The sequence below is a fragment of the Dama dama genome, chromosome 15, assembly GCF_033118175.1.
Source record: "Dama dama isolate Ldn47 chromosome 15, ASM3311817v1, whole genome shotgun sequence".
NCBI classification, from domain to species: domain Eukaryota; kingdom Metazoa; phylum Chordata; class Mammalia; order Artiodactyla; family Cervidae; genus Dama; species Dama dama.
Window position 1 is genome coordinate 96,569,638 of NC_083695.1, and position 25,880 is coordinate 96,595,517.

Sequence of the window (25,880 nt, forward strand, 5' to 3'; positions counted from 1 at the left end):
TTCTCCTCCTGCCCCCAATCCCTCCCAGCATCAGGGTCTTTTCACATGAGTCAACTCTTCTCATGAGGTGGCCAAAGTATTGGAGTTTCAGCTTCAGCATCAGTCCTTCCAATGAACACCCAGGACTGATCTCCTTCAGGATGGACTGATTCCATCTCCTTGCAGTCCAAGGGACTCTCAAGAGTCTTCTCCAACACCACAGTTCAAAAGCACCAATTCTTCGGTGCTCAGCTTTCTTTCTAGTCCAACTCTCACATCCACACATGACTACTGGAAAAATCATAGCTTTGACTATACAAACCTTTGTCAGCAAAGTAATCTCTCTGCTTTTTAATATGCTGTCTAGGTTGGTCATAGCTTTTCTTCCAAAGAGCAAGCATCTTTTAATTTCACGACTGCAGTCACCATCTTTAGTGATTTTGGAGCCCAAAAAAATGAAGTCTGTCACTGTTTCCACTGTTTCCCCATCTATTTGCCATGAAGTGATGGGACCGGATGCCATGATCTTAGTTTTCTGAATGTTGAGCTTTTAAGTCAACTTTTTCACTTTCCTCTTTCACTTTCATCAAGAGGCTTTTTAGTTCTTTGTTTTCTGCCATGAGGGTGGTGTCATCTGCATATCTGAGGTTATTGATATTTCTCCCGGCAATCTTGATTCCAGCTTGTGCTTCATCCAGTCCAGCGTTTCTCATGATGTACTCTGCATATAAGTTAAATAAGCAGGATGACAATATATAACCTTGATGTACTCCTTTCCTAATTTTGTACCAGTCTGTTATTCCATGTCCGGTTCTAATTTATGCTTCTTGACCTGCACACAGATCTCTCAGGAGGCAGGTCAGGTGGCCTGGTATTCCCATCTCTTTAAGAATCATCCACAGTTTGTTGTGATCCACACAGTCAAAGGCTTTGGTGTAGTCAATAAAGCAATAAAGTGGCCTCAGCCCCACTGTCCATTGAAGCAGAGTCCCCACAGCTGGTCCCAGATGCTCAGGCTGTCCTGTTTTACATCAGTGACCATGTAGCTCTCTTTCCTGTGTTCGAATCACTATAGCAAAGGGGAGGACATGCCCAGGATCCTGCCAGCATGTCATCAGCCTGCCGGCTAAGAGGACAGCAGCAACTCCCACCCCCCAGGCCCCGAGGGCTCCTGTGCTCCCCTTCCCCCGCCCCCCTCCCAGCACTCCCGTCAGTGCTGGGACGGAATTCACAGGAGCAGGTGGATTTAGGCCCATGACCAGATGACCTGGTCAATGTCTGACACTCAGGAATCGTGAGGGTTCTCCCCACACCTCAGCCAGCCCAACGTGGAACCACATGCCTGGGCCGAGAAGGCTCCTCACAGTCAAGGCTATTTGTTATGAGCTCGGCATTGCCTAAGCTGACTAGTGCAACTACTCAGGCATCACAGAAATGTACCATTTAGCTGCCAAACTGGACGCAAATACCTTTCCAGTGTTCACTTTTTAATTTCCTGCATTTCTCACTATTCTCTCATCATTAAAATTTTCATGTATCTGTAAGTATGCCTTTTTGACCACTTTAAACTTTAGGAAGTAATCTTTCCTCAAAACACTGCTCTGCTCAATTCTAGTTTCTCATTTTCTCTATAATTTGAATTTTTACAGCCGCTAACACTGTAGCCATCTGATGTACATTTCAGCACTTGGAGCAAAGTGTTGCCGGGGCGCGGGTGTGCGGGGCGGTGCAGGTTCCCCCGCAGCCCAGCTCCTCGAAGGTCCTGAGGGTCTGGGCCGCCGTCCGCGTCTCCCCCGGCCACACCAGCAAACAGTCTGAGCTGCTGGGTCTAGCGCTCAGCTTAATAATCACACACAGTCACATTCACGTTCACTATTTTAAACCAGAGTTTCTCTCTCACAGACCCTGCAGCGGCTGCTGCTCGAATCCACGTGTCCAGCCTCCCAGTGCACACCTCGGCCCCATGCGAGCAAGGGTGGGCCACTCCACTTTTTAGCAGACCGTCGTCTTGTCTTAGAAATAAATTATAAAGCATTTACTGCTTTAAGATCACTTTTTCCCTCAGAAATGTATCTCCACGTTTCTGTGGCTACGGAAGTGGGAGGTGCCTGCCAGAATAACCCGGAGAGCAGAGCGCAGGGCTGCCTGGGAGACCCCGGGTAGCGGCATCCGGGCTGGTTTCTTCGTGAGCACAGTGGGGGTCCCTGGTTGCTCGCAAAGGGCCCGCCCCGTGCCCACCCTGCATTCAGCACTGGACTGGTACTACCTGTGCTCATGGCCGTGACTTTGCCAGCTCTACAGAGACTCTAAAAGCATCTAAAAGCGTGGGCACTTCCCAGCCTACAAACCTGGGAGGAAATTCCCTTCTGTCATCCCTCCACTTTGGAAGTCGGCCGTGGGCCACTGGTGCAAGAGCAGTGTTCCCCCTTTCTCCTGAAGTAAAAACAGATTAACAACACAGACGTCAAAGCTGCAACTTATTATTTCATCAGTTTGTTTTTCATTTGGCTCCATATCGAATTATGGAAATCACAGCTAAATTTCTGAAATACTAAGTCCCAAGAAGTGGAATCACATTTTTTTGCAGTTCGAGGTTCACTGACTTAGAACAAATGCACACACAGGCACACACACATACACACAGACTAGCCCCTCAACATAGCTTATGGCTTTTAATGCCACGAAGCATCCGAGGCAGCTTTATAGCTTTGAATCAACAGGGTCAAGGGCATGTTAGGAAAACTTACACGACAAAAGCAGGGCTCAGGACACGACAAAAGCAGGACACGACAAAAGCAGGGCTCAGGGGGAAGATCATTGCTGCAAACAGCAGCATTGAGAAAGAAGACAGACCTCAAACCAACAATCTAACTTTACACCTTAAAGAATGTGAAAAAAAAAAAAGAGCTAAATCCAAAGTTGGGGGGTAGTTATTAAATATAGAGCACAGAAAATAACAGGAAAAAATGCAGGATCAACAAAATGGACAAACCTTTAGCTAGACTGACAGAAAAAGAAGACACAAATAACTAAAATCAGAAATGAAAGTGGAAATAACAGTATCAACCCTACAGTGATAAAAAGAGCTGCCATATCAACAGACTATCAATCAATTAGCAACTCTATTCCAACAAACTAGATAACATAAAAGAAATGGAGAAATCCCTCCAAACACTCAAATCGCCTAAGCTGACTCAAGAAGAAATAAAAAATTTCAACAAACTTCTAACAGTAAAGTCTGAATCAGTAATCAGAAACCTCCCAATAAAGAAAAGTCTTCGACAAGATGGCTTCAAAGGTGAATTCTACCAAACATTTAAAAAAAGAATCACACCGATCCTTCTCAATTCTTCAAAAAACTGAAGAGGAAGGAATAGCTCTTAACTCATTCTATGAGACCAGCATTACTTTGACAGGGGGTCCAGATAAAGACATCACAAGAAAAGAAAATGATAGATGAATATCCTTTATGAATATAGAGGCAGGAATTCTCAACAAAATACGCTGCCGAATTGCAAATTGAATCCAACAATATGGTAAAACATTATTCACCATGACCAAGTGAGCTCTACCCCAGGGACACAGGCTAGTTCCACATAAAGAATGCATCATGTTAACACAAGGAAAACAGGAGAAAACCAACGGTCATCTCAACTGATGGAGAAAAGGCGCTTGGCAAAATCCAAAAACACTTCATCACATCTCCCGGAAAACCAGGAGTCGGGGGAAGCCCTCCACACAATAAAGCTATGAGACAGCCGCAGCCAGCGCGCTGCTCCTTGAGGGTCACTGAGGCCTCAGGTCAAGGGCCCTTCCCGGGGCCACGACCACCCTCCCACATGAGCACCGGGCAGCTGGGAGGCTGCGCCCCGAGGTCCCCAGACGCCTCCCCGCCTCGGGGGGCCTCCCTGGGCCCTGGGTGGCCTGTGCCCCCGGCCTGCCTCCGCCCTGCTGTCACACTGGAGCTCCCGGCGAGGGGGCGGGCGCCGCGGAGCCGCCCACCCGCCTGCTGGGCCTCAGCGGTGCCACGCCCCCGCCCCCAGGCGGCCTTCGCGTCCCCGCCCTCACGGCTCCGCGGCGCCCGCCTTTCCCCAGGAGGAGGCCGGACGAGAGGCGGCCCAGCACCTGCTTCTTGGCCTCCGTCTTGTTGATGATGCCGATGATCCTCTGGGTGGCGCTCTTGCACTTCTTCCGGCTGCCGGGGGAGGACAGCAGCGGGAGCCAGGTGTTCCAGAAGTGCCGGGCGGCCAGCATCACCAGGGCGCTGCTCCCTGCGATGCCTGCAAACCTGCGGGGAAGGCCTGGCCTAGGGTGGCGCTGCGGGTGGGGGCCCAGGTCGGCTCTGCAGGGCCTGGACGGGCTCCTCCCTGGCAGTCACGCTGTGACCACGCACCACCCTCCGCTCCCGGTTTCTTGGGCCCATCCCGGTTCAGCCGCTCATGCTGCCCGGGACCCTGGGGGTGGACTGGGGGTCACTGCACGGGGCGGGAGATGACCCTGGCCACAGGGCCCCCGGGGAGGGGTGGGCCTCAGGGCAGTCCCCACGAAGCGCCATGCACCGTGGTCCCCACATCTCCACCCACGGTGAGTGGCCCTCGAGAGCCAAGGCGCACCTGGCGCTCTCGATGAAGGCCTTGGCGGCCGCCAGGCGCAGCTGCTTCCGCCCCTTGAGGTTCTCCATGATGCTCCTACCCTGGGTGCAGGCCACCAAGCTCAGCATCTCCGCCAGCAGCTGAACCTCCACCCTGGGGACAGACAGGCGCCTCGGCTCACAGGGGGCTCCGCGGGGAGGAAGGTGCTGCGAAGGGGAGGGCCCCAGGAGCCGCCTGGTGGGGGAGGGTGCTGGGGGCGTCCAGAGTAAGCCTGTGAACATCCCCGAACCAGAACTAACCGCTGAGTCCAGCCAACCCGCAGAACCATGAGACAGAATCATAAACTGATGTTTGAATGCCTACTTTGTAGGGTGTCTTGCGTGGCAATGAGAATGGAAGGAGGCCCCACCCCAGGCGAGGTCCGGCCCTGCGGGAGCAAGGGGGCCCTGTCCCCAGTGCTGCAGAGCATGACTTCTTCAGCGGCCTTGGCTCTGCGCTGAGAACTGAGAGCCTACAGTTCAGACTCTGCAACATCCAGGGGCCATGAGCACTCTCCTCTCAGCCGAGTGACGGCTCGTGCACTCACATGACGTGCATTCCTGCAGCTTGGCCCAGGGCACCAGACTCTCTCCAGGAGAAAAGCACTGGTTCCTGGGGAGACCCACCTCCCCACGGCCCGGGACACCCCGAAGGCAGGCACCTGACTGCAGGAGCCGCCAGCTGCTCGGCCACCCTGTCCATCAGGAGTCCAGGGGAGAAGGAGGCTGCTCCTCGGCCTGCAGGGATCAGGGTCTGCAGGGCCCGGTCAAGTCCACTCTTGGGATGAATGGCAAGCTGGCTCCGTCCCCCAGGAGGTGGGGGAGAGCCCGCCCAAGTGGGCCTTGGCGTCCTGGAGACATGAAGACCAGGACAGGGTCTTGGAGAGTCGGTCAAGGACAGTTGGGTGATCTGCTGAGTGTTCTTTTGTTCTGTCCGCTGCTGGAGAGGAGTGTTGAAATCTACAGCTGTAACTGTGACTGTGTCTAATTCTTTGATTTTTGAATTTTGAAGCTCTGCCGTTAAGGATGTGCACACTTGAGATTTTACATTTTCTTGCCGATTGAACCTTTTCTCTGATCTCATTTCCTACAGCCCCACCAGTGCTCTTACACCCAAGGCTGGCAGAGTCCATCCTCTGCCCCCTTAAACTGTGCCTCTGTGTCTTTGTATCTGGAGAGTCTCTCTTGAAAATGACCTCAGCTGGGTCTTGCTTTTTGTATCCAGTGGGATAACCTCTGCATTGTACCTGGAGTGTTGGTCTGTTCACGTTTAACACCGTTTTTGGTACGGTCAGGTTCGATCTTCCACTTTGCTGTTTGCCTTTTGTCTCACATGTTCTGTTTCTTTCCACCCCCTTTTGGATTAATTGAATATTTTTTAGTATCCAACTTTATCTTCTCTATTGGGTTTTCCATCATAAGCGTTTGTTTTACTGTGTTTGGAGTACCTGCTCGAGTGATCACAGAGTACACCCTTCACTAATCACAGTCTGGTTAACTGACATCATGTCACTGCACGGACGACAGGACACCACCACACGCGCGTCCCTCAAGCCCACCCTCTGTGTGGTCACTGTCACAGACTTTACTTCCACATTTGTCGACAATCTCACAGCACAGCATGTATTTGTTTTAAAACAGCATGTGCCTTTTAAGGGCTTCCCAGGTGGTGCTAGTGGTAAAGAGATGGAGGAGATATAAGAGATGCAGGGTTGATCGCTGGGTCGGGAAGATCCCCTGGAGGAGGGAATGGCAACCCACTCCAGTCTTCTTGCCTGCAGAATCCCATGGACAGGGGAGCCTGGTGGGCTACAGTCCACGGGGTCGCACAGAGTCAGACGCGACTGAAGCAACTTATCACAGCTCACGGTCGAGTGTCTTTTCAGGAACTGAAGGGGGAAGAACGGCACGCGCAGCCGCACGTCCACCATTTCGGCATTTGTCACTGCTTCCCGAGCGGAGTCCCCACCAGGGACCACCCTCCTTCAGGCAGGAGAACCTCCTGAGCACACTGTTCCGCGCTGGCTCTCCTGGGGATGGATTCCCTTAGTTTTAATCAGTCTAAAATGTCTTTATTTTGCCTTCATTTACTGAAGACTATTTTTCGTGTACATAGAGTTCTAGATCAACCAGGCTTTTTCTTTCCCACCAGTTAAAGTGGGCTACATTGCTCCCAATGAGAACGTGGGTCTCATCCCTGAGTGTGACGCGTCTATTTCCCTTCCACCTTCCTTTCAGGGTTTTCCTGTCACCTTTGGGTGTGTAGTCCAGCGATTTGACTACAATAAATATAGGCGCGGTATCCTTTATATGTTTATCCTGCTTGGGGTTCACTGAAAATCCTGGACCTCTGTGTTGATATCTTTAATTCGAGACAACTTCCACCTTGCTTTCTGGCTGCTGACCTCCAAAGCCCACCTGCACTTGCGCGGCCGCAGCCCCTCCCCCGAAGGCGCTGCTCCTGTTTTCCAGGCCGTGCCTCCTGTGCTTCGGTTTCCACAGTCTGCTGCCCGGTGTTCAGGCCCTCCCAGTGAGGTGTCCATGTCAGAGGTCATACTTGTCACTTCCAGATTTTCCCTAGTTCTTTATTATAGTTCCCATTTCTTGGGTGAAATTCCTCACCTATACACTAATTTGTCTATCAAAGTCCTTTCTTCCTTGCATTTATAATCACTGTTTTAAGTGCATCGTCTGCTAACTCCAACACCTGTGTCACGTCTGAGTCTGCTGACTGCTTTTTCTCCTGGGCCACACGTTTTCTCATTTTCCCATGTGTCTAGCAACCTTTGCTGCTACGCTGGGCACTGGGGATGGGGGCTGTATTGTTCAGAGCGTGGCTGAGACAGCCTCCTTTAAAGGGAGACTGGGTTTCACTCTGGCAGCTGGCAGCCGGTGAGTTTCCTGTGGCTCATCCTTGTCCGTCTGAGATCTGGGTGAGGCTTCTCAGGGTGGGTCTCACAGAGCCCTGATGGCCCTGCCCCCGAGGCCTGCTCTTCCTGAACAGGAGAGGTTCAGTGGGCACTCCCCGACTCCCGGGAGTCACAGGGACTCCCTCATCTCGTTCACTTGCTTCTGCCAGGCATGCATCGCGCCTTCTCTCCCCAAGAACCTCCACTTGCCCCGCATCCTGTGGGGTCGGCTGCCCCAGCAGGCCCCCGCTTTGATCTCTGGCCCCCTCAAGCGTTTCTTCTGTCTGGGCTCTTCCACCTCCCTGTCCCCCAACCCCAGGCAGAGGCTGTGTGTGGGGTTCACGTCTGATGGTCTCTTCCTGCAGGAAGTGCCACCTTGGGCCATCTGCTGGTCAGTGTCTGGAAACAGACGTTTCATGTATTTTATCAAGTTATAAAGACCCAACAGTGATGATGATTATGTTAAATAAAAATGCTAAACAAAGTAGAAAGGTAACCTATGTTGGTTCACTTTAGGAATCTATGTGAAGTTTATATTTTGCATTAATAGTATAAACATGAAACTGATTCTGGTAATCACACACTTGCCCTGGAGGAGGGCATGGCAGCACACTCCAGTATTCTTTCCTGGAGCCTAGCGGGCTGCCACCCATGGGGCCTCAAAGAGCACAACCATGAGATCCACTGTGTGTCATGCATCCATGTGAGAATACTAGTTGACTAGTAACCGCACTATTTTTCACCAAGATCTGAGAACTATTTGCAGTATTGTTGTGAAATGCTATCATAAAAATTACTCTGTGACCAATTCCACACTAAGTTTCTTTATGTAACTTGCAAAATAGAAAAATAGCATAAAAGTTTGAAATATGTATGTATATATGTATGTGTGTGTGTGTATATATATGTGTATATATATATATATGTATTTTTTTTTTTTTTTTTAAGGTGAATCACTTGCAGCACATGCCACAGGGCTGAAGTTGATTGTGCATCTTGCTGACTGGGGCCAGGCACAGGGCTCTGAGCGGCCAGCAGGACCACGTGAAGTGTGGCACCCCTGAAGAGACCACTGGCCTCTGCCTCTCCAGCCTCCCAGCGCCCAGCTGCAGACCTGGAGACAGCAGTGCTGTGAGGGTGAGAAAGGTCTAGTCCGCGGTCAAGCCCCGGGAGCGGTGACCCCGCTGGGTGCAGTGCCACCGGCCGCCGCTAGAGGGCAGCAGTAGTCTACCAATGCGTTCTCAGAGGTCTAAGCGAAAATCAAACTTGTCTCATCCCACCAGCCCTTTCTCTATCACCATATGTAAACCTTGATCTTTCTAGCCTCTTTTACTAGGCTAGGAGCTGCTGTTTCAAAATAAAACTCAATTTAAGAACCACTGATGAAACCAAGGTGGGCCGGCCGGTGCCGCTCTGGTCCTGGACAAGCCCGGCTGTGCCTGCCGAGCGGGGACGTCAGCCTCATCAGTCCCGGGAGACGATGCGGCACTGGCTCTTCACCCAGCTTTTCCTTTCTTTTAAAATTAGCTTCTGAATTTTTATCGAGGTGGCACATACTATGTGGTTAAGAACTTTCCACCCAGCTCCCAGTCTGCTTCCCAGGAAGAACTGACCCGTGTTCGGCTCTGTCTTCGAGTGGATCCATTCTTCTCTCCAAAAAGGGGCTTCCTTCTCGGTTTCCCGGTTTGTGAATTTTACACATAACCGACAGAAGTCTCACCAGGGCAAACGCGGAGTGTGGCCTCCTCAGACCTTCCTTCTGCACTTTTCCTGGCCCTGGCATTACTTTTATTTCCCCCATTTATCATCTCTGTACCTCCGAGTACCCTGTAGACCCTCCAGTGCCGGCCCACTCCTCAGCTCCCCAGATGCAGCTCTTACACCTGTTCTCTCCCTCTTCCCACTGCTGAAATATGTTAACTGTGCTTTCACTGCAGTTTTGTGCTGTCAAAATTGGTGACCCTTACATTTTATTGGGTAACCATGGATAAATCTTCCTTGTCAAAATGCTAGTCCTAACACAGAAATATCAATAAACACCATGATAATGTCAACGTGTTTCACTGAAGAGTCAAGCTGTATATCACTTTCGTGTTTTCTGGCATTTCCAATTGCCTTTTCTCCCTTCTTCCTCCTCCGGTCCTGCCCCTACATCCTGGCTGAGGTGGCCCTCAGCCAGCAGCAAAGCTGGGCAACTTTTCTGGATTGAATCTCTTATTTGCAGCATCCAACATCTTTTTCTTTTTTGGTTTACTCTCTCGTTTTTCCAGATTGTATCCTCAAGTAACTTTCTAGAAACAGATGTATGGCAAATACGTTTTCTGTTTAAAAGTAACTTTCTTTATCCGGATGCCTGAAAGTTTGGGTGAGTTGGAATTACATGTAGAAATCTGCTTCCACTTAGACCACTCCACTTTCTTTTAGCTTCAAGTGATGACTCCTGAGAAGACTGTTGCATTTCTATTTCCTACTTCTTTGTAGATCGCTTCCTTCTAAAAGCTATAGGATAGGCTTCTTATGACCTGACTATCCTGTGATGCATCTGGATGCAAGTATCCCTTCATTCTTCTCACTGGTCAAAGGGCTGGAGAGTCAGTCGTGAGAGGGTGTCCCCTGCTCAGGGAACTCTCCTGCGCCACTCTTTTTTAAATTCCTTTCTTAAGAGCTCTTTCCTCCTTCATCCTGTAATTCCAATAGTTGGGTCTTCGATCTGCAGTACAATTCCCATACTTCCTCTGGCTTTTCTCTCATGTTTTCTGTCTGTCCTTCTTCATATATTTTCTGAGAGATTTCCTCACACTTCATCTTCCAGTTCTTCATTGACTTTATTTTCAACTTCAGAAATTACCTTTCTAATTTTCAAGAGGTCTTTAATCCTTTTCCTTTTGCTCCTTATTCCTTTTCCACAATACTACATTTTAATTTTTAAATGTTACATCTTCTCAAGATATTAGAAGTCATTTACTTTTTTAATGTTCATTCAGATCATCATATAATATGTGGAATGAATCACTGAGGCCTCAAGCACAGCTGAGTTGGGCCAGGCCTGTGGGGGAGGTCCCATGCCCGCCACGCACCTCAGTTACCCCGGACAGGAGGGCGCCCCCACCACACGCCCCAGACAGATGCCTCTGCTTACTGTCCAGATGGAGGCAGAAAAAGTGCCTCCGCGCCCCCCCCACCCCCACTCTCTGAAAGCCCAGCCAGGAGAGATGGTCACAGCCAGCCAAAAGGAAGCCTTCTTCACTTCAGACGCCCAGCTTCCCCAATGACTCTGGTCACTGCAGGCCCTCCTGACACCCCCTTTTCCATATAAAAGCAAGCTCTCCTCCTTATTTTCTGGATTTCCTGTCGTCCACCAAAGTTTGCATTTCCCTAAGTGCAATTCCTCTGCTGTTCCCTGAATGAATCTGCCTGCTTTTCCTGGGAGATAGCTGGCCGTTATATTATTATGGCACTCTCATCCTAAGCAGTTTTCCCTATTTCTTCATGTTGGTGTTCTCTTTAAAGCTGAAATCCTTTTAAAACTCTTAGAAACCTCAGTTCATGCATGATGAATATGGCTTATTTGCTGATGGGCATAGCTTTACAGTGGTCAGCGGACACCAGTGCCTGGCGGGGAACCCCAGGAAGACTTCCGAGAAGAACTCCAAGTCCCTGCCTGGTGTCAGATGTCCTGCCGGGCAACTGGGTGTTCTGTGTGTTACCCCTGCGCCTTCTCTGTCTCCCCACACCAGGCACCTGGGCTGCCGCCCCTCATCTTCCCTGAGCCCTTGGCCCCTCTGATGCGCCTCACCCTGCAGTGAGGCCAGGACGCGGCGTCTGGGAATCTTTCACAAGCGAAGTCTTGGATCCGGCCCTGCACTACCAGCCCAGCTGGCTGCAACAGTGGGCGACTTCCTGACAGGGGGTCCAGGACGGACCCCCTCTTTTAGGAAATAAACTCGGAATACGTCGAAGAGAAGAGCCGCAAGGATACAGCAGAAGTGCTCATGATAGCGAAGAGAGAAGACTTGAGTGCCCTGACTACCTATGAGCTGAAGGAAGCCCGGGGCACAGGGCCACAGACGAGGCTTTGAGGGAGTGTCTGGATGCCACGGGGGCCCTGGAGAGCAGGCTGCGGGCAGCACCCAGGTAGAGAGGAGCCAGGTTGGGGGCAGGGGACATTTTCCTTTCCCTGTAATCACCATTTAATTACTTCTGAATTTATTTGGCCTCCTAAGTCACCAGCCCAAAACCACTTTAAAGGTAGCTTCCTCTCTGGCGCCGTGGGTTGAGCTGTGAGACTCTTTCCACCTCTCTGCCCCCAGGATGCGGCTGAGCATGGCTTCCCAGGGCCCCCGGATGAGGTGTCGCCCTGGCAGACACGGGGCTGGGAGGCGCGGGGCGGCTGTGGGGCCTGTCTGGTGGGGGGTGAGCCCCGGTGGAGGCGCCTCACCATGGGGGCACAGGTCAGGCCCGGGGTGACTCACGGATTGAAGGTCCGAAGGTACTTGATGCCCATCTGGATGGCCTTCTCTGAGCAGGCCATGGTGGCCTCATGGTCTCGGGCCACGTAGGTGAAGTGGGTCAGCCGCATGAGGGTCTGCAACTCCACCAGGAGGTCGGACCAGGTGCACTCTGAGGCCATCTTCACCAGCTGCCCGCGTGGAGGAGGGGGTGTCTGTGAGTGGGGGGCGTCTCTGCTGCCAGCACGCAGGCTGACCTCCCCCGGGTCCACTGGCCACTTGGTCTTGGCTGAGCCACCCATGAGGGTGAAGCACTAGCTGCCAACCTCGGCCAAGCCCGGGTGGGTTGGCAGGTCGGGGACAAACGTCCCAGTGTCCACACTGCCTTCCTCCACACGGGCGGCCCTGCCCTGGGCGGAGTGCGGAGAAGCACAGACACAGCCCTCAGGAAACCAGACTCGGAGGCCCTGAGGGAACCTCGGCGCTGCTGGGAGGCGGGTGAGTGCTGTGATTTAGACACGGGTGGGACTCCGGCCGCAGGGCTAGGCCCTCTACCCGGTTCCTGGTCTCAGCAACAGGATTCAAATAACCAACCGGAGTCGGTAGGTTTGTCAGGGCACAGCCCCTGGGTATGCCCACCAGACCCCAGTGACACCGACCTGGGCTGGGGAGAGGACGGTGACACCTGTGGGGAGAGGCGACACCTGGGGGGCTGAGGTGATACCTGCGGGGGAGGTGACAGCTGGGCTGTGAGGGGACACCTGTGGGGGAGGGGACACCTGTGGGGGAGGGGACACCTGGGGGTGGGGTGACACCTGTGGGGGAGGGGACACCTGTGGGGGGAGGGGACACCTGTGGGGGAAGGGACACCTGTGGGGGAGGGGACACCTGGGGGTGGGGTGACACCTGTGGGGGAGGGGACACCTGTGGGGGGAGGGGACACCTGTGGGGGAGGGGACACCTGTGGGGGAGGGGACACCTGTGAGGAGAGGGGACACCTGTGGGGGAAGGGACACCTGTGGGGGAGGGGACACCTGGGGGTGGGGTGACACCTGTGGGGGAGGGGACACCTGTGGGGGGAGGGGACACCTGGGGGTGGGGTGACACCTGTGGGGGGAGGGGACACCTGTGGGGGAGGGGACACCTGGGGGTGGGGTGACACCTGTGGGGGAGGGGACACCTGTGAGGAGAGGGGACACCTGTGGGGGAAGGGACACCTGTGGGGGAGGGGACACCTGGGGGTGGGGTGACACCTGTGGGGGAGGGGACACCTGTGGGGGGAGGGGACACCTGGGGGTGGGGTGACACCTGTGGGGGGAGGGGACACCTGGGGGGGAGGGGACACCTGTGGGGGAGGGGACACCTGTGAGGAGAGGGGACACCTGTGGGGGAAGGGACACCTGTGGGGGAGGGGACACCTGGGGGTGGGGTGACACCTGTGGGGGAGGGGACACCTGGGGGGGGAGGGGACACCTGGGGGTGGGGTGACACCTGTGGGGGGAGGGGACACCTGTGGGGGAGGGGACACCTGGGGGTGGGGTGACACCTGTGGGGGGAGGGGACACCTGTGGGGGAGGGGACACCTGTGGGGGAGGGGACACCTGGGGGTGGGGTGACACCTGTGGGGGGAGGGGACACCTGTGAGGAGAGGGGACACCTGTGGGGGAGGGGACACCTGTGAGGAGAGGGGACACCTGTGGGGGAGGGGGCACCTGTGGGGGAGGGGACACCTGTGGGGGAGGGGACACCTGTGAGGAGAGGGGACACCTGTGGGGGAGGGGACACCTGTGGGGGAGGGGACACCTGTGGGGGGAGGGGACACCTGGGGGTGGGGTGACACCTGTGGGGGAAGGGACACCTGTGGGGGAGGGGACACCTGTGGGGGAGGGGACACCTGTGAGGAGAGGGGACACCTATGGGGGAGGGGGCACCTGTGAGGGGAGGTGATACCTGGAGGGTGGGGTGACACCTGTGGGGGAGGGGACACCTGTGGGGGAGGGGACACCTGTGAGGAGAGGGGACACCTGTGGGGGAGGGGACACCTGTGGGGGGAGGGGACACCTGGGGGTGGGGTGACACCTGTGGGGGAAGGGACACCTGTGGGATAGCAGGGGACACCTGTGGGGGAGGGGACACCTGTGGGGGAGGGGACACCTGTGAGGAGAGGGGACACCTGTGGGGGAGGGGACACCTGTGGGGGGAGGGGACACCTGGGGGTGGGGTGACACCTGTGGGGGAAGGGACACCTGTGGGGGGGGGGGGACACCTGTGGGGGAGGGGACACCTGTGAGGAGAGGGGACACCTATGGGGGAGGGGGCACCTGTGAGGGGAGGTGATACCTGGAGGGTGGGGTGACACCTGTGGGGGAGGGGACACCTGTGGGGGAGGGGACACCTGTGAGGAGAGGGGACACCTGTGAGGAGAGGGGACACCTGTGGGGGGAGGGGACACCTGGGGGTGGGGTGACACCTGTGGGGGAAGGGACACCTGTGGGGGAGGGGACACCTGTGGGGGAGGGGACACCTGTGGGGGGAGGGGACACCTGGGGGTGGGGTGACACCTGTGGGGGAAGGGACACCTGTGAGGAGAGGGGACACCTGTGGGGGAGGGGGCACCTGTGAGGGGAGGTGATACCTGGAGGGTGGGGTGACACCTGTGGGGGAGGGGACACCTGTGGGATAGCAGGTGACACCTGTGAGGGGAGGGGACACCTGGGGGTGGCGTGACACCTGTGGGGGGAGAGGATACCTGTGGGATATGAGGTGACACGTCTGCGGGAGGAGGCGGCACCTCTAGGGTAGGGGGACACCTACCTGGGCTAAGGGGGGCACAGTGAAGTCCATGAGGCCCAGCCCGTTGCAGGAGTACATCTCCAGGGCGACGAGAACTCTGGTCATGGAGCTGATGTCTTCGTTGGTGCTCTGGTGGGAGGAAGGCAGAGGGCCCGTGAGGCCCAAGCGCTGGAGAGCCTGGAATACTGGGGATGTGAGCCCTGAGACACAGCAGCTCTTCAGCGACAACAGGAGCTGTTAGCGTGAAAGTCTGTTTCCAAGATGGTTTAGTCGCTAAGTTGTGCCCAACTCTTATGACCCCGAGCCTGCCAGGCTCCTCTGTCCACAGGATTCTTCAGGCCAGAATACTGGAGTGGGTTGCCATTTCCTTCTCCAGGGGATCTTCCCAACCCAGGAATCAAACCCCGGTCTCCTGCACTGCAGGCGGATTCTTTACCGACTGATCTACGAGGGAAGCAAAAGACTTGGCAATGAGGGAAGCCACAAGGACTCCCCTTGAGGCTCAGCTGGTAAAGAATCCGCCTGCAATGCAGGAGACCCGGGTTCAATCTCTGGGTCGGGAAGATCCCCTGGAGAAGGGAAAGGCTACCCACTCCAGTATTCTGGCCTGGAGAATTCCATGGACTGTATAGTCCCTGGGGTCACAAAAAGTGCAATACGACTGAGCAACTTTCCCTTCCCTTCCTTCTTTCCTGTCTCCAAGTTATCTTCTCATGAGATAAGCGGGAGCAGGCACTGCAGCCCTAAGGTGGTTGGGCAGCTAACTGACCCGGCCAGATGTGGAGGGCAACTGGCCAGGCACAGAGGTAGCCCTGTGCCGGCGGGCCACCTCCGTGAACCGGCTCCAATCCACGCTTGCTCCTGCTGAGATCAGATGCCCCTCCCTGAGGGCCACACTCTCGCCAGCCTCACTTCCCACCTAAAGCAGTGTGTCCCGGCTCCAGCCGGGCCGAGGGAGCCTCCCGTGGGCTCCATCCGTGTCCCAGCCCCGTCTGCTGGGTCCCCGGCTGCTCCCCACCCCTCACTCCCGTGGTCTTCTGCTCACGGCTCAGGGGCTGCAAGGCCCTGCCAAGGGGGCGCCCCCTCTGGCCTGGAGGCGCCTCCAGATAAGCCAAAGTGAGGTATCAGCGGGTGGACAGTGCCCCAGAAGCCCAGCCCTCTTGCTGGACAGTTAGAACCACGGCCATCGGCTGGAGGAAGGAAGGGAGGCTGCGACCAGGCAGCTCGAGGAGGCCTTCTGCCTCACCCCTACGGGTGGCAGCCACAGAGGACAGAGCCTCCTGCAAGGAAGCCTCCCAGCACGGCCCCACCCCGCCTCCAGCACGGCCCCGCCCCCAGGCTGCTCATAGCACCTGCTCCTCCGTGCCCAGCCGTGGCCCGATCTGCTGCTGCAGGAGCTGCTTGCCCTTCACCCACGTGGCAATGAGCTGCTGCCGGGCACTCACGGGCACCACCTCCTCGGGCTCCATCCCGTTGGTCAGGTTCAGGGCAAACTCGCAGATCTGAAATGGAGGGGCTCTTGTTCATGACACCTGAATCCAAACAGGGAAGCTGGGCCAAGACCCCATCTGCAAAAACAAGTGGACCTGGCTCTCGGTCCAGCCGGCAAAGTGGTCCAAACAGGCCAAGTCCTGAGGCGATGAGGCATGGCGGCTGCAGTGAGCCCAGCCCCTGGTGTTGCCATCAGGTCCCCCCACAGGTCCCCACCGGCCTCGACACAGTGGCTGATGTTGGTTCTGGGGGCTGCACGGCCAGGACTGAGCTCCCTGTCCCGCCTGCATGAATGAGGCCTTTGTTCCCTGTCTTTCACTGGCGTTGGGACCCCATCACCTGTCACAGGCTTGGCCCCTGGAGCCACCAAGCCAGGCACTAACCATGCGCCCCATTTTGCTCCATGTTTTCTGAGGTTTCATTTTTCCCCTAAAGTGTAACATGAACACCTGTCTTTCATGAACCGCTCAGGACCCTGCAGCTCAGAAACCCAGGGGGCTGACAGGCCCACCCCTGCTGTTCCTCTGTGCAGCCTGGTCAAGGACACCCCCCTTCCTGGGCTTGCCTGGGAAGACCCCTTCCCATCAGGCCCCGCAGCAGAGGGCATGGTTGATCCCAGACGCAGCCACCTGCCCTCCGTGGGCACGCTGGCCCGGCCCTTCCTGACGGACACCCAGCCACAGGACAGTTGTGCCTCATACCCTGCCTGCCTGGACGGTCTGGAAGCCGCCGGACAGGCCCCAGCAAGGGCAGCCCAGGCTCACCCCTCCCTATCTGGTGGGATCCCTGGAGCCTCCCAAGTGCCTGCCTTCTGCCCTCTGCCTGAGCCCTCACCCACTCCGCCCAGCTCTGCCATCCCTGCCAGACATGCAGCCGGCCTGGCTTTCCCAGGGCCCAGGCGCCCCCGCAGCGTGACACGGCGGCTCCTTTGTCCTCGCTCCCCGCCCTGTGTTACAGCCGGGCCCGCAGCAGGCGGCAGAGGTGGTCTTTGAACTCCTGCAGGAGGTGCTGCTCTGGGCTGGTCAACGCCATCAACATCCATCCTCCTTGACCGGGATGGCCACCCACAGCCCACGTCACCAGGAAGTAAAGTCAGGGGACAAACATCCCCCCGCCCCGGTCACTGTGGAACCGCCGGTGACCGGGGTCCGCACTTTGTGTTCGTTCTGCAGCATCCCCCTCTGAACCGCACCGGCCCTGCTCTCCAGCCTCACATCACATTTTTCTGCGGTCTGAGCCATGCAGGGATGTCCCTGACCCTACAGAGTCCTCATTTTTAGAGAAAGCACATCCCGCCCAGTCCCCCCGCCCCAAGCCCCATTTCCGGGCAGTTGAGAAGCCCCCAGCCTCACTTCCTCAGCTGCCCTCCCTGCGCCGCCCCACCTGCCGGGCGGTACCTCCACAGCGGCCCTGACTTCAGAGGCAGCCTCGGGGTCCAGCGGCGTGTGGAGCGGGTTGGAGCGCGCCTGCTTCCTGGCCTTCTCCGGAACCAGGGCTGGGATCCAGTGGATGATCAGGCCTCGCGCGAGCGCACTGCACAGCATCGCCAGCAGCAGCGAGTCCCTGCAAGACCAGCGCGTCCAGGCCAGGCCGCCCCGGGGGAGCCGCGGGGGTGCTGTGACCGGCCGGCTGCGGGGCACCCTCTGTGCCGCATGGGCGGGACCCCCAGGGAGTCCGCGGGGCCTGGACGCATAGGCCTGCCTGGCCGCCATGCCCGCCATTGGGCCGTCCAGCAGGCCCTCCATCGGGTGCCAGGTAAGCGGACTTGGGCCAGAACCTCCCTGTTTCTCTTTGAAACGTCTCAGTGCCAGAATCGTCAGAACCGGCAAACACGCCTGATCTGCATGAGCTCAGATACAGACGCCCCCCTGAGAAGGAGAGGCATGCCCCACCAGCACCCCCTTGAGGAGGAGAGGCACGCCCCCCCAGCACCCCCCTGAGAAGGAGAGGCACGCCCCCCCAGCACCCCCCTGAGGAGAAGAGGCACGCCCCCCCAGAACCCCCCTGAGGAGAGGCACGCCCCCCAGCAGCCCCGTGGTCCCGGGGACCCTGCCGGGGTCTCGTGCCCAGAGGAGAGCTGAGGGCCCCAGGCAGGCCCCTGAGAGGCACGCCCCCCAGCAGCCCCGTGGTCCCGGGGGCCCTGCCGGGGTCTCGTGCCCAGAGGAGAGCTGAGGGCGCCAGGCAGGCCCCTGAGAGGCACGCCCCCCAGCAGCCCCGTGGTCCCGGGGGCCCTGCCGGGGTCTCGTGCCCAGAGGAGAGCTGAGGGCGCCAGGCAGGCCCCTGAGAGGCACGCCCCCCAGCAGCCCCGTGGTCCCGGGGACCCTGCCGGGGCCTCGTGCCCAGAGGAGAGCTGAGGGCGCCAGGCAGGCCCCTGAGAGGCACGCCCCCCAGCACCCCCTGAGAAGGAGAGGCACGCCCCCCAGCAGCCCCGTGGTCCCGGGGACCCTGCCGGGGTCTCGTGCCCAGAGGAGAGCTGAGGGCGCCAGGCAGGCCCCTGAGAGGCATGCCCCCCAGCAGCCCTATGGTCCCGGGGACCCTGCCGGGGCCTCGTGCCCAAAGGAGAGCTGAGGGCCCCAGGCAGGCCCCTGCCCCGCGGCCTGTTCCGCTGTGTGCTCCTATGCAGACATCTCTGGGTCCTGGTTCAAGCGAGCCTTCCTATTTCAGGATCTGTCAAAAACCTTTAAATCTGAGTGTTTAGACTAAAAGCCAAACCAACAGAAAACACAAAGAGGGCTTCAAAAGCTAGCTCATCGTGAGGGAAAGCTGTGACCTTTGACCTGACTTGATGCTTTCATGCTTCTCAGCTGGATGAGGAAACACAGGGACCCAGGTCAGCTTCCAGCCCTGTTTCTGTGAGACCCCGGCCTCTGCCAACCTGTCCCAGAATCCCTCTGCTTGGAACAGAATGGGACAGGCTGGGAGCCTGCGTGTGGGCATGAGGGCGCCCGAGCAATCCCCACGTGCCTGCCTGCGGCTCAGAGAGGGTGCGTGTTTTGCCTGGGGTACACAGCCAGTTAGACAGAAGCCCCATCACTGCCAGGCGCTGGGTGCTGGTGGCCCCACATGCTCCTCCCCCGAGGGGACGCACGTCTGCCCCCCGGCTCCCAGCCTGAAGCCCAGGGTCTCTGGCAGCGGCAGGACGGAGCCTGGGCAGCCTCACGCACCCACTGTGGCCCACGGCCTTCACGATGCCCAGCAGGTGGTACAGGGCGTCCAGGAGCTCCCGCTGCCGCCCGGCCTTGAGGAGGTGGTGGTTGTGATTCAGCACGTAGACCACGGCGTTCTGCACGATCCACGGCTCCTGAAGCTCCTGCCCGATGTCGGCGGAGCGCAGCCAGCAGTTCATGGCGTACTGCGAGAGGCCCTCTATCCAGTTCCTGCGGGAGGCATCCGTCAGGCTCTCCAGGAGCCAGACGCTGCCTGAGCCGGCACTCGGACGCCACCCAGAAGCCGTCCCTGGAGCCGGGGCTCAGAAGGCTGCCCTGTCAGCGGCTGCCCATCGTTCTCACTGAAGGACAGGACCTGCCTGGCTCCCCCCGGCCCTCCCATCTCCCTGCCCATCCCTGTCTGAGGCTGGACCCCCGGCCAAGGCCTGCAAGCTGCCTGTCCACCTCTACATCTGCCTGCGCCGGTCTCCCTGGCCCATCACACACAGGCCGCCCTCCTCGGTCTGCGTGGACACCGGGCACCTGCTGGCCTCGGACCAAGGCTTGGTGAACCTTTATCGTAAAGGGCCAGACAGCAGGTACCCTGGGGTTTGACAGCTACACAGTCCCTTCTCTGTTGTGTCGTTTTTGCTATTGAGTTTCACAAACTAAAAAGTGTCAAAACCACTGTGAGTTGGCGGGCTGTACAAAAGCTGTGGGTCAGATGCGGCCCAGGCCCTCTTCCAGGCATGGAGAGCCTGGCCCTAGCCCCAGGCTGTGCTCTGAAACCTCCAGACAAATGCCGTCTGCACAGAGTCGGGGTCCTTCCCTGAGCCCTTCCTGGGCAAAGGGCATGCAGGCCCCCCACAGCGGGCACGCATGAGGGCCCGGCCACCGGGGGAGCCAGTGGGGCAGACCCATCCCTGCGGTCAGTGGGCAGCTAGGGCCTCGGCTCCCGGGACGGCCCCGTGGACGGTCACTCACTGCCACGTTCACTTTATACTTCACTTCAGATGAAAACAGCAAAATACTGTTGCTACGACAGTACCTCGCTCTCCTGATTGGACCCTCGTCCTGATCACGGACTTCCCAGGACAGCTTCCCCCGTGACCACCACCCCCCTCACACCCCGTTTCCACTAGTGACAGGAAAGACTGGCCACACGGGCGCTGGTGTGAGCCACGAGACATGCCGGGCAGTGGCCCCTGCCTCTCAGCGCTGCGCTCAGCCCAGCCCCCGCCTTGTGCCCCCAGCCCCGCGGGCGGCGCCCCTACCGGTACGTGATCCACTCGGCATTGTCCTCCGGGGACTCGGGTATGTAGCCCATCGGGTGCTGGCTCATGTCCTCGGGGGGCATGGGCCGGTCGTTCAGCTGCACGCCTTCCGACCGCAGCAGGTGGACGGTGGCCTGCGGAGGACGGAGTGGCCAGCGGCCCCTGAGCAGAGGCCGGCACGGTGCCCACAGGCCTTCCCAACCCCCGACCCTCCCTACCCCAGGGGACATCTCCTCCCCCACACACCTGCAACTCAGAGATGCAGCCCCCCAGGACAAACGTGCCCCTTACACCTCAGGGGCCACCGAGTCCTGGTCCCTGTCCTCTGCGGCCATGCACGGACGCCCCGGAGGTGGCCGAGGCCCCTGGGCAGGGCGACGGGACTGAGACGGGACTGACAACGGGGGCAGGTGCCTTGCCTGGGGCCCCGGGCTTGCCCACCTGCCCCCACTCACAGCACTGGCCGGGCCCTCAGGAGGTGACCGGCAGGCCCTCACTGACCAAGCCCGGGAGCGTTCTGTCTGGGTTACGCCGGGTTGCTCCCTCGACCCCCAAAAGAAACCACCCCAAGCAGCCTCACCGCTGTGTGCATGTGCAGGCCCCCCGCTCCATCACCCAGCTGGCCTGGGGTCTCTGTGTGCGCACAGAGGGGGCCAGGCTCGCTGTGGGCCCAGCAGCCTCCAAGATGACATCAGAAGCCAGGTTTCTCTCTCACACCTGACTCAAAGTGCTTCTGAAGCTACTCGCGGGCCAGGACATGCCCAGGTCCAGTACCAACCAGCCCCTGGGACCCACATCACTGGGGACTCACAGTTCACACACTCCTTCAAAGGACAATTAATATCAACACTCCTCACGATACATTTTGACATATGTTTCTTCCAGAAAACCTCCCAAGAATGCAGGAAAACTTTCGTAAGCGACAGGCCACTTGGGGAGCAGGGATGGATGCTTAGGGTCACGTCTGTGCAGATACAGGGGACGCACCTCGGCGCTGATGAAGCCCACCTCCGCGAACTTGCGCAGCAGCGTGGGGGATGCCTGCTTCTGCAGGGTGGCTTCTGAGTGGCCCCAGGAGTCCAGCCCTGGGCCATCCCAGCCCTTCTTCTTCCTGCCTGCAACACCAGGGTGCCGCCTGTCAGAGCCTGAAGTGCTTCTCAGGGATGGCATGGTCCCCGAGAAGGGGGGTGGGGTGAGGGGCGGCATCTCTGGGAGGCCTCCCAAGCACAGGGCCCCAGGGGCAGCGAGGGCTGCCCAAAGCCAGCTTGGCCTCAGCGAACCTCCAGCTGATTCCCCAACAGACAGCACAGCTCTTGGTTTTGCATGTGCTGTTCTGCCCCTCAAGAAGCCCCCAACACTCCCACAACACCCATGTCTCCGCCCCCTGGGGCCCCTGGCATGCCCCCGTGTCCTCACCATCCCCAAGACCACCGCTTCCAGGGACCTGCAGGCCAGACTCAGCCGGACCCAGTGCTCACGGTGGAGGGCCGCTCCCGCCCAGCCTCTGCCTGGAGGCTCCAGCCCCATGACCCCTTCCTGAGCTCTGGTGGACCCCACAGTGACCCCACAGTGCCTGGGAAGAGCCTGTGTGCGGCTGGAGGTTCATGGGGTCACCCACCTCGCTTGAACTTGGCCGGCTTCTTCACCTTGACGCTGTCGTACAGGAGGCAGAAGCGGCTGGCCGTCCGGCACACGTCCCACACGTTCTGCTTCCGGGCCACCTTGGCCAGCTCTGCCCAGATGTGTATCCTGCACAGACGTGCAGGCCACAGCTTGCTCGGGGAGCCGGCCAGAGGCCACGCAGGTTGGGGGGAGGGCGGGCCGGTGCCACGTCCCCCCAGACCCGAGGCCCCGCACCCCCCGGGCTGCTCACCGCTCCTTGTCATTCTGGCCACCCAGGCGCCGCAGATGGCCCACGGCCTTGTCCACGCTGAGCATGTGGTGCCGCGCCTTGGCAAACAGGTAGGTGAAGCGGCCCCGGGTCTTCCCGGTAGAAACTGCAGGGGGACAGCGGGATGGGGTGCTGACGCGGCAAGTCGGGAACACTCCCGAAACCAGCCCACGTGGGACTCGGGACAGGGTGGGGCGGAGCCTCCCATGGACATTTTTTTATCTTTTCATGAAAGTTCACTTCAGTCGCTCAGTCATGTCCGACTGTTTGTGACCCCATGAACCGCAGCATGCCAGGCCTCCTTGTCCATCACCAACTCCTGGAGTCCATCCAAACCCATGTCCATTGAGTTGGTGATTGCATCCCACCATCTCATCCTCTGTCGTCCCCTACTCCTCCTGCCCTCAATCTTTCCCAGCATTGGGGTCTTTTCAAATGAGTCAGCTCTCCGCATCAGGTGGCCAAAGTATTGGAGTTTTGGCTTCAGAGTCAGTCCTTCCAATGAACACCCAGGACTGATCTCCTTTAGGATGGACTGGTTGGATTTCATGAGAGTTAGGTCTTGCTAAATGTGATTTGTCTGGGAGGGGACTCCAGGCGCCAAGAGCAGCTGGTGGGCAGAATGACTGGCGGCACGAGCCGCCAGGCCGGCCCCCAATGCCCGCCACCCATGCCCAGGTCTTCAGGAGCTGGCTGGCGGAGACCCTGCTGAAGCCCCTTGCCCGTCAGCCCGTTTCTCCTGCCCGAGCCCTCGCCGGGTGCAGCACACCAAGCCCCGTGTGCCCGGGGTGCCTGCCCTTCAGGGCCCGAGGCCCTCACGCCTGGCAGGACAGGAAGGAAACAGGTGGCAATCCTCCCACTGGGCGGGGCCGTATGGCCCAGGAGACAGGCTCCCCTGACCCCACGAGTCAGGGCGGGAGAGTGGGGCAGGAGGCCGCACATGGGCGCAGAGGCCGGGGGGCGAGGTCGGGGCAGGCGGGCGCCCCCACCGGGAGCACCTGCGCACCTCTGGCCTCGTTCTCGCTGTCCAGCACGACCTGGAAGGTGTCGGGGGCCAGGGCCAGCCCCGCGTTCACCAGGAGCGCCCGCTTCTTGCGCACGCTGTCCTTGGGCATCGCCTTCTTTGCCTGTAGAGGGGAGGCGACGTGCTGAACGGCTTCCTGCCCAGCCCTCGGGGTCTGACGGGCCCACCCGCCCGGGAGCCGAGCCCGCGGCACCTGCTCGATGGCCATGGTGGCCTTGTCCTCGTCGCGCGCGGGCACCTGGTACAAGGTGGCGCACAGCTGCAGGCGGTTGAGGGCCATCTTGATCTTGTCCTGGTAGAGCCCCAGGCCGTCCAGGACCATGGCCTTCTTCAGGTGCTCCATGGCGGGCTCCAGCCGGTCCGCGTCCTCCTCGATGTGCGCCATCTCCAGGTGCACCTGGCAGCGAAGCTGGGCCGCGAGGCTGGGGGGGCAGACAGCGTCAGGGGCGGTACCGGGCTTTCCAGCCCTGCCTTCCGCCTGCCCTGCTGCCAGGACCCACACGAGGGAAGAAGAAGAGGGCCCTGCGGACCCCGGGAGATCTCAGAGACCACTGGTGCACCAGGGCTGAGAAGCAGCAGGTGGGCCAGCTGGGTCCGTGCCAGAACCAGCCGAGGCATGAAAGCCAGGGTGCCCGGCACCGCGGGGGCTCCTAGCATCACCAGCAAGTGAGCTCAGTGCCGCCCGAGGCCAAGGCTGTGTATTGTCCCCCTGCTTGCTTAACTTATGTGCAGAGTACATCATGAGAAACGCTGGGCTGGAGGAAGCACAAGCTGGAATCAAGACTGCCGGGAGAAATATCAATAACCTCAGACACGCAGATGACACCACCCTTATGGCAGAAAGTGAAGAACTAAAGAGCCTCTTGATGAAAGTGAAAGAGGAGAGTGAAAAAGTTGGCTTAAAGCTCAACATTCAGGAAACCAAGATCATAGCATCTGGTCCCATCGCTTCATGACAAATAGATGGGGAAACAATGGAAACAGTGACAGACTTTATTTTGGGGGCCTCCAAAATCACTGCAGATGGTGACTGGAGCCATGAAATTAAAAGACGCTTGTGCCTTAGAAGACAAGTTATGACCAACCTAGGCAGCATATTAAAAAGCAGAGAGATTACTTTGTCAACATCTAGTCATGGACAAATGGACAAATGTCCATCTAGTCAAAGCTATGATTTTTCCAGTAGTCATGTATGGATGTGAGAGTTGGACTATAGAGATGAGCACTGAAGAATTGATGGTTTTGAACTGTGGTGTTGGAAAAGACTCTTGAGAGTCCCTTGGACTGCAAGGAGATCCAATCAGTCCATCCTAAATGAGATCAGTCCTGGGTGTTCATTGGAAGGACTGATGCTGAAGCTGAAACTCTAATACTTCGGCCACCTCATGAGAAAAACTGAGTCATTGGAAAAGACCCTGATGCTGGCAAAGATTGAAGGCAGGAGGAGAAGGGGCCGACAGGGCATCACATCACCGACTCAATGGACATGAGTTTGAGCAAGCTCTGGGAGTTGGTGATGGACAGGGAGGCCTGGCGTGCTGCAGTCCGTGGGGTCGCAAAGAGTCGGACTCGACTGAGCGACTGAACTGAGGCCCAGGCTTTGCCTTGGGGGGCGGGGCCCTCTCTGCTCTGCTCTGAGTCTCTCCATCTCCTCGGCCATGGCTCACACATCCCAGCTCACAACAGCCACGCGTCCATGGGCTGTGGGTCCTGCCTGGAGCTTGTTCTTGCTGCGTCCCTGCTGGAGCCGCCCACGTCTAAAACAATAAACAGTCTCCCCAAAGCCTTCACATCAGCAGCACCTGCAGTCCCCGCACAGCCTCTGCCCTGCACAGGAGCATCAACACGGCCGATAACTTGGGTCCAGTTAAAGTGCGAGGGGACCCACGGACTGACCCCCCACCGAAACAAGGCGAGAGCGTCACAGGCTGGGGCTGTGGCCTCGGGGGTGAGGAGGCAGCGGTCAGGGCACCTGGGCGTCGTGGGCAGGCGAGGGCACCCGGGTGAGGCCAAGGGTGAGGTCTGTGCTCCCATCAGGGGACTGGGTCCACAGCGTCTGCCTGGAAGCCTGGACGGTAGCCAGTGACGGGTCCCTTCCCTCTGGGGCAGGGAGAGAGGAGGCCCGCAGAAGGGAGTCGGCCCAGGGCCTCGGGGTGTGCTCAGGGCAGGCAGCTTGAGCCTGAATCCGCAATGTGAGACCCGTTCCGGGCTGAACCACCCTAGGAGCCAGCTGAGGCAAGCCGATTGAGAGTCCCTTGGACAGCAAGGAGATCCAGCCAGTCAATCCTAAAGGAA

General features: G+C 58.2%; 1 protein-coding gene across 1 annotated transcript in view; it reads right to left on the reverse strand.

Annotated features, from left to right (window-relative positions):
- Window positions 1–25,880, reverse strand: part of CFAP46 (cilia and flagella associated protein 46) — a 99,333-nt gene that overhangs the window by 47,959 nt on the left and 25,494 nt on the right. Inside the window, exons 12-25 of the mRNA XM_061162951.1 lie at window positions 23,779–24,007; window positions 23,568–23,688; window positions 22,544–22,667; window positions 22,289–22,419; window positions 21,658–21,785; window positions 20,671–20,804; window positions 19,415–19,627; window positions 17,648–17,813; window positions 16,112–16,261; window positions 14,781–14,888; window positions 11,991–12,157; window positions 4,593–4,724; window positions 4,105–4,267; window positions 2,328–2,412 (exon numbers count right to left, since the gene is read on the reverse strand). Of these exons, the coding sequence (XP_061018934.1) occupies window positions 2,328–2,412; window positions 4,105–4,267; window positions 4,593–4,724; window positions 11,991–12,157; window positions 14,781–14,888; window positions 16,112–16,261; window positions 17,648–17,813; window positions 19,415–19,627; window positions 20,671–20,804; window positions 21,658–21,785; window positions 22,289–22,419; window positions 22,544–22,667; window positions 23,568–23,688; window positions 23,779–24,007 (2,051 nt within the window). The remainder of the gene's footprint in view (window positions 1–2,327; window positions 2,413–4,104; window positions 4,268–4,592; window positions 4,725–11,990; window positions 12,158–14,780; window positions 14,889–16,111; window positions 16,262–17,647; window positions 17,814–19,414; window positions 19,628–20,670; window positions 20,805–21,657; window positions 21,786–22,288; window positions 22,420–22,543; window positions 22,668–23,567; window positions 23,689–23,778; window positions 24,008–25,880) is intronic.